Source organism: Equus przewalskii, chromosome 22, assembly GCF_037783145.1.
Source record: "Equus przewalskii isolate Varuska chromosome 22, EquPr2, whole genome shotgun sequence".
In the NCBI taxonomy this organism is placed as follows: Eukaryota; Metazoa; Chordata; class Mammalia; order Perissodactyla; family Equidae; genus Equus; species Equus przewalskii.
In genome coordinates, this window is record NC_091852.1 from 7,335,012 (window position 1) to 7,349,814 (window position 14,803).

The 14,803-nt window shown below is 44.2% G+C and overlaps 1 protein-coding gene across 8 annotated transcripts in view; it reads left to right on the forward strand.

Annotated features, from left to right (window-relative positions):
* The window catches only part of LOC139078776 (FERM domain-containing protein 3-like), a 148,187-nt gene that overhangs the window by 117,730 nt on the left and 15,654 nt on the right, over positions 1-14,803 (forward strand). For 7 of the 8 annotated variants that reach the window (XR_011531870.1, XM_070590866.1, XM_070590865.1 and 4 more), the window contains 2 exons: positions 9,432-9,510; positions 14,605-14,705. Coding sequence is in view for 6 of the 8 variants with exons in the window: in XM_070590866.1 (XP_070446967.1) it covers positions 9,432-9,510; positions 14,605-14,705 (180 nt within the window). In the remaining 2 variants the exon portion in view is untranslated. Of the gene's footprint in view, positions 1-9,431; positions 9,511-12,532; positions 12,581-14,604; positions 14,706-14,803 lie in introns of all 8 variants that reach the window. The other variant, XR_011531869.1, reaches the window with a different exon arrangement.

The window sequence follows — 14,803 nt, forward strand, 5'->3', positions numbered from 1 at the left end:
TGTAATTCTAAATGACATATGCATTTGATAAGCCACAGATTTATAATTTTAACCTTATCCTTATAGTATGGTTGGCAGCAACACTGACGTCATTTTGGTTGGATACAATGGTGGGTACTTGAGCTTCAGGGAGGAGCTGACACTCCTCCTTGTGGGAAGGAGGGGATGTGGCAGGAGTAGTGGAGAAAGCAGAAGGCAAAGGAGCAGAAGCCTTTATATCACTGAGGAGGTACTTCCCGGGGCTTCCTTCCTCCTTCAGGAGCGCCCACCTTGTTTCATAATGGACCACATGATGCAAAACTACATGTGTGTTGGTAGTATAAATGTCTGAATGAGAACCACAATGGGCCGAGAGATTCTATTCCTGGTATGTGAGTTCTGGAAGGGATTCAAACATGGGTAGGAAAGCTTATTCCTGTCTGTTTCCCTTTGATTGGAAATCCTCTGTAATGACTCATTTTGGGATGCAATTTTATAGTATAAAATCTCAGTACCCAGTTACAGAAGTAATTGAATTTGGCTGTTGTAATTATTATTATTACTAGTTGATTTATACCTACTAACATGACTCCCAAGGGGGCAGTTAGGTACACAACATCTGCAGCAAGCAGGCACCTGGGTCTCTTGCCTTCAGTTTCATGCACTTTTGTTAACTTTTTTTTGGCTGAAATTCTCAGGTCACTGCACCCTGGGCTCAGGAAGCGAAGCTCCTCTTTTGAAGCAGGACTACCAGATATCTCTTCATTGTGCACCTGTTGCTTGCCTATTTCCTCCCTGCTCCTTCCTGAAAAATGACAGTCCCCCTCTCACTCTTTGAATCAAGATGTAGGGCTGGGTCAAGTTGAAGTGCTCTACCTCAACCACATTGGTTTCTTCTTCGACCTCTAGAATGATAGCTCCTGTGGGTTGAATTCTTAGGTCTCAGGCAGTCTGCTGAGTGCTTTACATCAGTGACTCGTTTCCTCCTCATCATGGTCTCTGTGTCAGGAGTCAGTAAACTACGGCTCTTGGGCCAAACCTGGACCCCCAACTGTTTTTCCAGGACCTGCAGGCCATGAATACGTTTCATTTATTTCCCCAGCTTTATTGAGGTATAACTGACAAATAAATTTGTAAGACATGTAAAGTGTACAACGTGATGATTCAATATATGGATACATTGTGAAAGGATTCCCCATTGACTTAATCAACACATCCATCACCTCACATTTACCTTGTTTTTTGGTGAGAACATTTTTCTAGTCTCTTAGCAAATTTCAATTGTACAATACAGTGACATCAACTATAGTCACCATCTTATGCATTATTTGCCTTAAAATGGAAAGTTTGTCACATTTTACCAACCTCTCCCTATTTCTCCCACCTCCAAGCCTCTGGCAACCACTTTTCTACTCTGTTTCTGTGAGTTTGACATTTTTTTTAGGTTCTAGTCATAAGTGATACCACGCAGTATTTGTTTTTCTCTCTCTGTCTTATTTTGCTTAGCATACTGCCATCTATGTTTTTCTAAATGGCAAGATTTCTTTTTTGTGTGTGGCTGAATAATATTCCATGTTTTATATATATATATATATATATATATATAGACACACACACACACACACATGCCACATTTTCTTTACCCATTCATCTGTCAATGAACACTTAGGTTGTTTCCATACCTTGGCTTCTGAATAATGCTGCTATTAACATGGGGATACAGATATCTTTTCAATATAATGATACCATTTCCTTTGATTATATCATATTTTTAAATGATTCTGTAAGAAAAAGACAATATTTTGTGACATAAACATTTTATGAAATTGAAATTTCAGTGTTTTTTTTTTTTAAGATTTTATTCTTCTCCTTTTTCTCCCCAAAGCCCCCCAGTACGTAGTAGTATATTCTTCGTTGTGGGTCCTTCTAGTTGTGGCATGTGGGACGCCGCCTCAGCGTGGTTTGATGAGCAGTGCCATGTCCGCGCCCAGAATTGGAACCAACGAAACACTGGGCCACCTGCAGCGGAGCACGCGAACTTAACCACTTGGCCACGGGCCCGGCCCCGAAATGTCAGTGTTTTATTGGAACACAACCAGTGTTTCCATCTTGTCTGGGTTCCCTCACATTACAGCAGCGAAGTAGAGTAGTTGAGACAGAGACCTTGAGGCCACAAAGACTAAAATATTCACTCTCTGGCCCTGTACAGAGGAAGTTTGCTGATGTCTCCTCTAGGTGGTTAGTTCCATTATTATCCCCATTTCACAGAGCGGGAAATGGAGGCTAAGTTTTAAGTTTGGTCATAACAAATTTGTCCAGATGGTGAACCTGAGATCAGAAGTGTTGGACACAAAGTCACTGTCAGAGCTTCTCCTGAAGGACAGGAGTCAGAGAATTCTGAGCACAAGTATTTGTGAGACAGCTGCTCAGCACTGCAGAGTCCCCTAATAGAGTTGTTAGAGTGTGACCTCGCTTAGGACATGCATGTGTGTGGGGGGGGGGGGCCTGTTTGTGTGATTAAAGCATAAGAGAGAATTACCCCAGGAGGAGGAGGAAGTGAATACGATAAAAGCCCGTCTCTGCTCTGGAAGCAGAGACAACACAGTGCCAGGAGCATCTCGTAGGCTGCTGGTTGTCATCCAGTCAAAGAGTGATGGAAGGATAGTCGCTGCTGTTGATGAGGATGATGGTGGCAGTTGTCGTTGAATGATGACAATCGTTTCCACCTAGAAGAGAGCAGTTCTCTGTGGCTGGCTCATTTAAACATATCCCAAGAGTTATAGTTTGTTGAACGAATGAGTGATGCTCTGCCCTTTTGGTGCTCAAGTGTCATTTTGCACATGTGCAGGAAAAGTTTGTGCTCCTGAGCTGTTTCACCATCGACTGCGGACAGATGGATTCTCAGCGTCACTATGCATGATGTGTGCATAACGAAGAAGTGGGGGTGTGCTCCTGTTCTCACTCTAAAGCCCACTCCTCCTTTGGAAAGACATGGGAGAGGCGCTGTTCACTTGGCTGGGAATAAAAAGTGTTAGTTGTGCTGAAAGAACCAGGAGCTCCTGATGCCTGCTCAGGGACCTCTTATTTTGGAGGAGGTTAGTGGTCCTTTCTGCAACACCAAAAGATTTGAAATATTTTTTCACAGTCTGAAAGTCTGACAAATTGGTCACATTTCTTTTTTCAATAGAGCCCCAGACAGGGGAGGCATCAGAGAGACAAATTCCAGATACTGGAATGGACCTAACATCCACCAGAGCTACTGGTTCTAGGCCTCAACTGCTGTTTAAAGGAGTTTGGGGAAATTTTTCATAGCTGTCAGCCAGAATGTAAGTGAGAAAGGTCATGAGTTTATATATATATTCCTAAACTTATGTTTTTTGTTTTCCTATAGTTCTTTATGATGTTTGGAGAAGACTTCTGCATTCTAAGACAAGCTTCTAAGTGATATTTCTCTGCCAGAAAAGATTCTATTAGTTTTTACAAAGATTTCAGGACAGTTGTTTTTCTGTTTTCCATTCAGCTCAGAATCAGAGTTGGAAACATGATGAAGGAGCTATCTGTGGAACAGGAAGCACCTGATATGGAGGTAACATGTGGACAGGAAAACCCACAGCCTGCACTGGGGGCCCACCCCAATTGTGTGGTCATGAACAGCCACTGTGCGTCTTTACCAGACCGGGCGCATTGTCATCCCATGGGGGAAGATGTTGTGGTCCATCTCTACTGTGGTACTAAGGCTTCAGCATCAGTGTCAGGGACACAGTGGGTAGTGGAACCCCAAGTCCCCCCTTTCAAACATCTAAAAATAGAAAGTCTTTTTTTTTTCATTTTCACCCAGGAGCCTGCTCAACTAATCATTTCATATCCCATTCCCATTTCTGGGCAAGGCCTCAAAGTGGAGATGAGGAGGCCTGTCTCTGCTTTATAAATGGCTTTTCCTCTCCCCATGTTCTCAGTGTTAACAAACTACCGAAGTGATAATACCCCACGATCTGCTGATGCAAGAAGGGGCCACTGAGCTGCCCTGTGGAGCCATTCGACTGGCAGGGAGCAGGTCTGGGAGAGGAGCCCTGCTCTTCTCAGTGCAAGTACATGCTCCTGGCATTTGGAAAGTGGATCTTTGCATTTTTTCCTTCTCGGCTACTCAGCGGTGTTCTCATTTCTAGCACTTACATGGCTGAGTCAATGCTTTTCAGCTGTCACCTTGAGTTGAGTTCAGTCTTCTCTATCTCCTCCTCCCATTGCCAACTCCCCCTTTCTTCGGCTTCTTCTGATGGGAGTGTCTGTCCCAAAAAACAAAAGCTCACATTTAGATAATGTTCCCTGTGCATGTGCCAAGGGGCTAATGGATCTGTCCAAACACCCCTAGGAGGTAGATGGGGCCCCTGGTGCTATGCCCTCTTCCAGAGGAGGAAACAGAGAAGTTATATGGCTCAATCACTATTGGAAAACCCCTTCAAAATTTGGACACTCATCCTGTGGGGAATTTGGGGTTCCCACCACCCTACATACCCCTGACACTGATGCTGAAGCCTTAGTACCACAGTAGAGATGGACCACAACATCTTCCCCCATGGGATGACCATGTGCCCAGTCTGATAGAGACGCACAGTGGCTTTTTGTGATGACACCGTCGGGGTAGGGCCCCAGTGCTGGCTGTGGGTTTTATTGCCCACGTGTAACCTCCATGCCAGGTGCTTCCTTCTCCACAGATAGCTCCTTCATCAGACATTTCCAACTCTGATTCTGCCACAAATGGTTGGCCCAGAAAAGAGACATCATTTACTTCCTCCCCTTTCGCTGTAGCTTAAGAACAAGAAGGCATGGAATTTAGAATGGCAGAGACACTTACTACTTAGAGAAGGGAACAAGCTCATCTCCACAAGGGGGTTTTCAACCCTGGACATGACCCAGGGAGTAAATGCCAGCTGCCTGGTCGAACCTGGGAAGGCTCCTTTTTCAGCTGGTGTGGACACATGCTAATGCTCCAAAGCAGGGCTTTTGACCCCAAATCGAGTACCAGTATATTTAGGAGTGACTTTTCCCCATCCTCTTGTTTAATGACTTAAAAGCTTAAATGATTGTCTTTCTCACCTGATTTGGTTTTCTGGAAGGTAGGAAAGAGAATTGTGCTTACCTTCATGGACTTGGTTGTAGTGGGGATGAGATAAGGAACAGAGCTGGGTGGTCTTCTCTTCCCTCTCAAATCCTTTCTGCTTTATTCTTCTCCACACCTTTAGGAGATCCTAATGCCCTACACAGTTCACTTGTTTACTTTGATTTTATACCTGTCTACCCACGAGATTGTGTCCTCCATGAAGACAGAATTTTTGTGTCTTTACAGCTGCTATTATTTGTACGTCTAAACCTGTGCCTGGTACCTAGTAGGTGCACAATAAGTATTTGTTGATTGAATTAGTTGATCTTTTCACTAGAAGTAGCTGTTCTAACCAATCCCAGAGTCCCTTAATTTGTTCTCTATAGGACCAGAGGTTTTCAGAATATAAATCCTAGAAACTGCTGTCATGATTCAGACTGTGGACCTTCTAGAGCAGTATTTGATGGGAGGAATATGATGGTAGGGCCTGGCTGTTCTCCTTCACAACTGCCTCAAAGGTCGGGATCATTATTCCTTCATTCATTCAAACAGACAGGCAGAGAGTCGATCTTTTCTCAATAATTAGCTCTGAGGATAAAATGCTGAACAAGATTTAGAGGTTCATATCCTCGTAAATCTTGCCATTCAGAACTAGATCAGCATTTTGGGGGGAAATTATTTATCTTTTCAGCCTATTCTGACCCTGTGATGAAGCATTCCTTAGCTTTACTACTTGCTTTATAATGAAATTGTGCATGCAGAGCCTTAGGTGAGTTCTTCAAGGAGAAGCTCATTGCCACAGTGGACTCTTCAGACCCAGAGTATGGGGTCAAGCTTCTTGTCGGTGTGGGTCCCTGGTGATACTCATGGTTCACTATGTCGGAATCATGTGGTCTTTTTAACTTACAGGAACACTCTTTTTCTTTTATTGGTGACATGGAATGATGCTGGATCAATATGAGAGACGCAGTAGGATTATATATGATGGCAGAAGAAAACAGACAATTTCAGACTTGAAAAGTGCCTCCTCCTGTTTTGCTTGCTGCTGGCTCTCCTCCCTTCTCTGATAAGCGGTATAGTGGGGAGCACATCACTAGCACCACATATTAATGTCTTCCATGGCTACGTATCAGAAGATGGAAGGAGATGTCAGGAACTTAGTGACTTTTTCTGTATGACTTAGTGACAGCACATATGAAAAGAATTCAGAGTATTGGTCTACTGTAAACTCAGAGTGAATCAACACTGAGATGACGCTGTTGAGGGGGAACAACAATTATGTCCAAAATGAGGCTGGTGGTGGTCCTCACCTGAGTGGATGTGGCAGCCCCTGGGGCCCCGTGCTGGAGGAAACCCGGAGTAGACAAGAATATACCCAGGGTGAATACACTCGAAACTGTCCTATATAAAGAGCAGTTAAAAGACCTGGGGACGTTTGTTTTATTGAAGACTCAGGAGGACCATAAGCGCTGTCTTCAAACGATGGAAGGGCTTTCCATGTGGGAGAAGCATCAGAACATTCTGGAGCCTCAGGTCTTGGCACACGGATGACTGGGTGGAAGGACTTCCTACAGTCAGGGGTAGTCAAAGATGGCTTCCTGGGGAGCTGCCTCTGAGCTTCACTCACTGCCTAATCCCCTACGAAGAGTGTGAGTCCTGATCTGGATCCGATTAGCTCAGATTCCTCCTGAAGCCAGCGTGGGGCATGGTAAGCAGATATGCTGACCAGGTCAAAGAGAAAATGACAGCTCTCGTTTGGGACCATCTTCTGTGATCCTCCTTTCCCCAATTTGCCTTCAGTTGGCTTTTATTTTTCTGCTCTCTTTAAAACATCTTCCCAAGCCTGTTGACCCAAGAATTAAAATTTTGGGAGTCTGAGTTACATAAATAAAAATCTAAGTGTTTAATGATATATATCTCCTTGTACATGTATCATTAAATACATATAAGAGAATTACATAATTTTATATTATATTTATATATAATAGAATTTTTGAACTGCAAAAATGTGGAAACAATCTGAAGGGTGATTAAAAGGGAATGTGGTGTATCCATAACATGAACTATTATGCAGTTATTGTGGACATGAGTTAGATCTCCATCTACCGTCCTAGAGGGATGGGCAGAATGTAGAGTTAACTGAGTAAAGCAAGAGAAACGCATATAGTATGATCTCATTTTGTGAGAATAAACTGTAAGAAAGAATCCAACACATACGCAATCATGCTGGCGTGCATTTGTGTGAAGAGGGCAAGAGGGTGGAAGAATGCAGGTGGTGGTGTAACCCTAGTAGAGAGTTGAGGGTGAGGTGGCGACCAGAAGGACAGAAGGGACTAGAAGGAGAAAAAGTGAAGGACAGTGGAAAGGCATGGCTCCTGCATCTGTCTGTCTATCTATCCATCTATGTAACATCTTCATTAGTTGAGAAACTATTACTCTTGTGGACTTTAATGAGAGATAGAAAGAAAAAGGAAAGAAAGAAGAAAAAGTCTTTTTCTCTTTTACGTGATTTCCATTTTTTGCTCTGTTGCTCCTATAAAAACTGTCTCAATCTTTCTATTAAGGGCAACCCAGAGGTTTTATAGTTAAAAACAACTAGTTTTAATCCTTTAAGTGTGATGACTTAAATTAGAAGTATGTGGAATGTGTAAAGAGAAATTTTGTGTGCGTGTGTGTGACGAAGATTGCCAATCTTCCTCTATTTGCTTGAGGAAGATTGTTGCTGAGCTAACATCTGTGCCAGTCTTGCTCTGTTTTATGTGGGATGCCCTCACAGCGTGTCTTGACAAGCAGTGCTAGGTCTGCACCCAAGATCCAAACCTGTGAACCCCGGGTCACCAAAGTGAAGTGCATGAACTTAACCACTACGCCACTGGGCCAGCCCCAAGAGAAAATATTTTGAGTCAAAACTGAATTCCTAGATAATCCTGAAAGATGAATGACTTGAGATCATCTATATTTTTCTTTGCTGTACAGAAGGGGTCCATTTTCTCCTGCTGCTCCAGAAAAGTGTTTCTTTTCTTAAATCTAGGGAACACAGGGTATGGAGAGGAGCAGCCAACTCAGTTAGGGAATTTGGTAGTTCCTGGTGGAGAAGTAGGGCCTTGAGTGGAGAGTTCTGACATCTGGGTGTGTGTATGTGTGCACATATGTGTGTGCGTGTGTGTTTTTAATCAGTTTTTCTCTGCTGAGGTAGCTAGCAAGATGCTGCTATGTTTTCCTGTGATTTGCATGCTTTCTCTCAAATTACCTGTAAGAATTATTTTCCATGTTAAATTATCCTCATCATACATTCACATTTGATGCTGATAGTCCCTTCTACATAAAGAATTTGTCTACCTGCAGAACAGCTTTGCCCCTGCTTGTGATGGAGGAGGATCTGGGGGAGGAGAGGATGCTGTTTCCTGTCCACATTTGGGTGTAGACTCAGAGCTGATCCCGAGTGGCCATACTGACGCAAAGACAAGGAACGAGTGGGTGTGTCAGATCCGTAGAAACAGTAATACTAACCATCATATTTCTTTGATTTTAAGGTGCTCATTTTATATGCCAACTGAATTCTGAATGCATCTTACTACACTTGCATGCACTTGTTAGGTTAATATTGCAAGTTAACAGTGGTCTCATAATTAAAGGTGTCAAAAATCCTGGAGAATCCCCTTAGCTGGTCATTGAGTTCTGGGTATTTGATGCAATTAGAACATTCCAGAATCATGAACCTCAACCACAATTTCAGTCTTCATAGTGCTATCTTGATTCAGACAAATCGGGAAGTTATAAAACTTTGTTTTCATACAAGCAACTGCCTCATATATAGATAAACTAAAATAATACTAAAAATATACAAAGTAAGATGTGTGGATGGCTAACTCCATTTTTAAAATCTTTATTTTAGTTCAAAGGCATCATCTCTTTGGGAAAACTAGTCATATGCAGTGACGTTATTCCAACTCACAGGCTAAAAATATTTCACTAGGCCAAAAACCTGAATGGTGCCTATGGGCAATTTATTTGTCACACGGGCTTGGGGAGAATCAGAAGGAAAAACATCATTTGGAGCTGTGACCTGGAGAGAGTGAAGGAAGGAAGGGAGCTGTGAGGTGGGAAGCTGTGCTCACTGACTAGAGGGCCTGTGTCCCTCATTGGCTCTGGGTGTCCTGTTGGCCATTTTCTTTGAGTCTTGTTGTCGCTGTTGCTTTGTTTTCTTGGGCATGACATCTGCTTCTTCCAGAAGGTCACCCTCTCCCCTGCCCCAGACCAGGCAGTGTGTGGGCTTCATGCTGACTTTCCTGTGTGTGTGTGAGTCCACGGTCTTTTGCTGCTTTTCTCATGCCTTTTCTTTATGACGTTTCAGCTCATCCACCATATACCATGTGCTTTAGAGTGAAATTCTACCCACACGAACCCTTGAAGATTAAAGAAGAGCCCACCAGGTATTTCCTGTTTGTTGGTGAGTTTAACATGCCCCTCTGCCCAGCCAGGGCCTCAGAGTCTCACAGGCCAGAAGAGCTCCTGCCTAGAGCTGAGCATCGCAGTGAAGCATGCGTCCATTCAGCATTTGGGCTTGCAGGGTTTCTCTCGCACTTAATTGTCTCGGGATTTTTCAAACAGGTCTCATCGGGAGTGTAATTAACTGCACAAGAAAGCAGTGGTTATAAGGAGGGGGTGCTCTCTGAAAACGTCTGACAGTGGGATTCTAAAGATAAACAGAAAGTGACTCCCTAGGATATGGGCAAATTCCTAGCTAGTGCAGCCCTAGGGCCTGTCTTTTGGGTCTAAGCTTCTCCGGGAGGGAAAACATCCCCTGATAGAATGGACTGTTTGTCATCTGCCTTCCTCTTGCTAAGTGACCCACTGTAGGAGGGCCGGTTTCCCTCTACTTGTAGACTCAACTCTCAGCATTTTCCAGTCCTCGGGCCTCCTCCCTTCTCCTCTCCCTCTGCTGGGACCACATTCAGTCCACTTTCTGGGGGTTTTGCTTCTGTGAACAGCCTCGGCCAATGCAGCTGAGCAGGGTCCTGGGAGGGCCACCACAATGGCTGGAGAAGCTTCCATGTGTGCTTAGTTCTTGACGAGGCTCCGATCAGGTGAGGGCAAAGATCACTGTGCATAGTCCTCTCTCAGAACACTCTGCGTGGGTCCGAATGCCGCAGAGAAGCAAATGCAGTTTGCTCTGATCGTCACTTGCAGGGGGACGTGTTGGGTTCTGGGATATTTTGCTTTCTCCTTATCCACGAGCATGCGGTAAAGCTTGACCCTAGTGGCACTGAGGTGACATGGGAAGGGAGCAGATGGTTCCGTTCTCTATTAATTTGCGCACAGACATTCAGTGAAGCTGGTGCTTGGGGGCAGGGGCAGGGTGTGCGTGTGGAAGGAGGGACACGTAGATGGTGGACATCAGGACTGATGTTGGTATTTCACAATCTGACCAGCTTTCTTTTTATTTAATTGAGGCAAAATTCATGTAACATAAATTAATTTCACCATTTCAAAGTGTCCAATTCAGTGGCATTAAGATCATGCACAGTGTTAGGCAACCGTCCCCACTATCTACTTCCAGAACATTTTCTCATGACCCCAAAAAGACACCCCAAAGAGACTCTGTGCTGGACATTTCATATAAATGGAGCCATACAGTGTGTGGCTTTGGCCTGCTTTTGGCTTGAAAAATTTATTCATTTATTTCATAAGTTTTTCGTCAGTTCCTACTATCTGCACAGCCCAGGGGGCGGGGGCTGTATGAGCGACAAAAAGCAAAAGAGATTCGTCCTGCCCTCCGGGTGCTGACAGTGTGATTAGGAAGATCAAATCAAATCCAGACTAATGCCAGGCATTATTTTGTCAGGTCCCCAAATGGCTCACTTTTCTCATTTGTTTCCTCTAAAATCTAATCTGGGGGATAAAAATTGACTATGTGTCACAATATAAATTAAGGATGGATCTGTTATTGTTAAGAAAAGTCTCATTTGAAAGTAAGAGTACAAAGTTTTAGTTAGTAACCCCAGTTAAACACCTCTCAATTAAATTTGCTAGCATTTTCCTGCATTTGACTAAATAGCTAAGGTATGAATAGTGGAAAATTGCGAACATTTTTATGTTTCCTAAGGCAATTAAGACAATGCCGTGTCCTTGCAGAGGTAGAAATGGACTTTTCTTAGTCAACACAGTCCTTAGAATTCAAAACGAATCTAGAATCTGTGGAACAGACCTCGTACTTGTAGTTTAACCCTGTCTTGAAAGTGTTTAGCTTTTCCATTTCATAAATTGTAATTTTATTGTAAGGTTACTCTAAAATCTAAGAAGAATTTAATATATGAGAAATTAAGACCATATTCATGACCATGCTTAGGGGTAAAGAAACATTGAGAAAAGGCAGGTTTAAAAGAAGAAAACGACAAAAATACATTTATCTCTCCATTTACACGGTCATCTTTACAATCTTTTAGATTTGTGGGGGCTTTGTAAATGCTGTATAAATCTGAATGTACTCAAAGTATGTTTGTTTTCATTTTTTAGTAAGAACCATCTTTGAATTCAAATTAGGTAGAAAAGCAAAATCATTAAGAATGACACAATAATGTAGGCCCCAGATATTCTTGTGCTTAATCCTTTCATGCAAGAGTGATACTAAAGTAAGATGCATTATTATTACTATTTTTGGGGGGTGTCTATTATATTAAAAATGAGCATCTGAACATGAAGCCATTTGTAAGGCTCAGTGGATTATGCTGAATCCACAATAACCCACAGTTATCTCTAGAGACCACTGATACGAGCAGGGACCCGAGCTCGAATGTCATGAAAGCTGTGTTTCTTTTCTCAGGAAGCTTTCTTCAAACTTCATTTCTGAGTTATGGGATTAGAATCCAAACTTCTAGTTCATCAGTAAATGGTTATTTGAATCTATTTTTCCCTACTAGACTCATCAAAGAGTGGAAAGGAATGCTTTTATGTTCAAAGCATACATTCAGTAGGTAGAAAAGAAACCCAGTGGCCTTTGGCTTGAGTGGTTTACAATCTTTAAAAAAGGAAAGATTTGATCACTTCAAGTGTTTGTGTCACACTGATATTCTGAACGGCCTAGGGCCTTGGTCCTCAAAGCAAGATCCCCAGACCCACAGCCATCAGCATCACTTGGGAAGTTACCCTGCCCCAGTTCTGGGATGCGGCCCAGCAATTGGTATTTTCATATGCCCTCCAGGGAATTTTAAAGCATGTTGAAATTTGAGAACTCTAAGGCAATTTGGATTCTCAAAAGCACTAGTTTTTTCAACAGATATTACAATGTACACTTCAGTGGGTTTAGTATGTTCGCACAGTTGTGCCACCATCACCACAATCTAATTCCAGAACATTTTTATCACCCCAGTAGGAAACCCAGTGCCCAAGTAGTCATTCCCTATTCTCCCCTCCCCCAGCCCCTGGCAGCCACTAATCTACTTTCTGTCTCTATAGGTTTGCCTATTCTGGACATTTCAAATAAATGGAATCATATAATATGTGGTATGTTGTGACTGGCTTCTTTTCACTTAATATTTTCAAGTGTCACGCGTGTTCTAGCATCTATCAGAACTTCATTCCTCTTTATGGTGGAATAATATCCCATTGTGTGGATATACCACTTTCTGTTATCCATTCATCAGTTGGACATTTGGGCTGTTTCCACCCTTTAGCTATTTTGAGCAATTCTGCTGTGGACATTTGTACACAAGTTCTTGTGAGGACCCAGATTCTGATTTATTTAGGTCTGGGGTAGGGTCCACAGTCTTGGTATCTTTCAGAAACTCCCCCAGTTTCTGTGTGTCATGTGCAGTCAGGGCTGAGAACCACTGGTTTAGAAGCTTATTACTCAACATGTGGCCCATGGGCCTGCAGCACAGCATCGCTAGGGAGCTTATTATAAATGTGGGCTCTCATGCCCACCCAGACCCACTGGACCACAACCCACATTCTAACAAGATCTCCAGGTCATTGATGTGCTCAGTGAAGTGTGCTCACTGGTTTAGGGAGCTGCTCTGGTCCTGATCTACCAAGTGTGATGTTGTCCCTCTGCTCAAATGCACACCAAACTCCAGATATGAAATTTGTTAGTGACTGCCTTTATCCCCTGCACACAATTCCACACAAAATTGGGGACAGAGAGTGTCATCTGAGCCTCCACCCTGTCCCCAGGGCCCAGCACAGTGCACGTGTAAAGCAGGTGAGATAAAGATTCATCAAATGGAAACTCCGGTGAGCCCCTGAACCCTGCAGGGTGTCCAGTGTGCTTTGGGTGAACCAGCGCCCAAAGAGGGCGAGCTCCAGCATCCTGGGGTGGCAGTGCCTATGTGATCTTAGCATGTTAATCACGCTCTCTGGATGGGGTTGTGCATATGGCTCCTCATAGGCTGAGTGAAGATCAGATTATTTCAGCACTGGAGATGGTGACTGGGACCGATTGAGTCACGTCCCCTCCCCAACCCAAAAACCTGGAAAGGAAAGTAAGGATTGGTCTCTGAGAGTTAACCTCTCAAATAAACACAGAAGAATCTGTAGACATCTGCAAAGTTGCTTTAGTCAGAAACAGGAGACCCGGGCATGAGCCTTGACTGAGAGGATCAACCTGGCAGAGAAAGACGAGGAAATCTGAAGAGGGCTTGAGCGGTGTGGAGGACAGAAGGGGCAGTGACGGAGGAGCCAGGGGCTGCTGACTGGCCTGTCCCTCCCCCTGCTGAATCACGTATTTTTTTGTTTGACGCTACAGTGTTTTCAAAAACAGAATTTGTTGCGACATTTAAAAGTCAAAGGATTTCACTTCTAAATCCTGTCTCTTTGGTTTTCTGGAAAAGCTGGACGGCTTTGGCCTGCCTTTCTACAGCGATCCTGGCCTGCAGCTGTGTGGGGCAACCCCTTCACAGGGGCCAGCGCTCTCCATCCTGCCCCCCGACCTCCTCAGCCCACCCATTTCACTCATTATCAGGTCTGCCTGGCTCTGTGGGCATCTGAGTTTGCCGTCCCTGGAGAGGGGAGAGGACATTAAACAGATGACAGCTCTAGCTGTGAAGACACTGGCTTCTGGCCACATAACCAAGTCTTTCTGACATTGATTAATGCGAGTCTGTCTGCCCCTGAGACTGCTCCCCATCTGACTGAGTCCCTTTCCTGACTCTCCATTTCACACAGAGCCTGGGCAGCATGTACCTGAAGTGCGGGTGGTGGTGACAGTGGCCATGGTTGTCATCATGTGGGAGTTCCTGCCAGGGACAGCGGCTGCTGGGCCCTGTGGCTTTCCTTGGTCCTTCTCATTTCTCTTTGAAAAGGGGCAGCCAACAGCTTTGGAAGCTGCCACAGACACTTCAGATTTTCTGTATTCCGAGGGCCCCTCTCAGGTTCCTCTGCTTGCCCTCTGAGGGGCTTGGCATATCTTGGCCACTCCTTGGAGCTGGGTAGGGCTCTGGGGACCCAGGTGGATAGGCACGAACAAACCTTCCTCTTCTTCCAGGCCTCAGCCAAAACCGAGGGCAACTCTTTCCCCTTTTGTATTGCAGGTACCTTCTCTTCTTGCAAATTAAAACAGACATTGTCGTCCATGGCCGACTGCTCTGCTCCTTTTCAGATGCTGCCTACCTGGGTGCCTGTATCGTTCAAGGTAAGTGTGGCCGCGGCTGCCCACCTCCACCATTGCACTGGACTGTAGACCTCTGGCTGTTCAGCCTCGCTCCTCCCTGACCTGTGCCCATCCTGCCC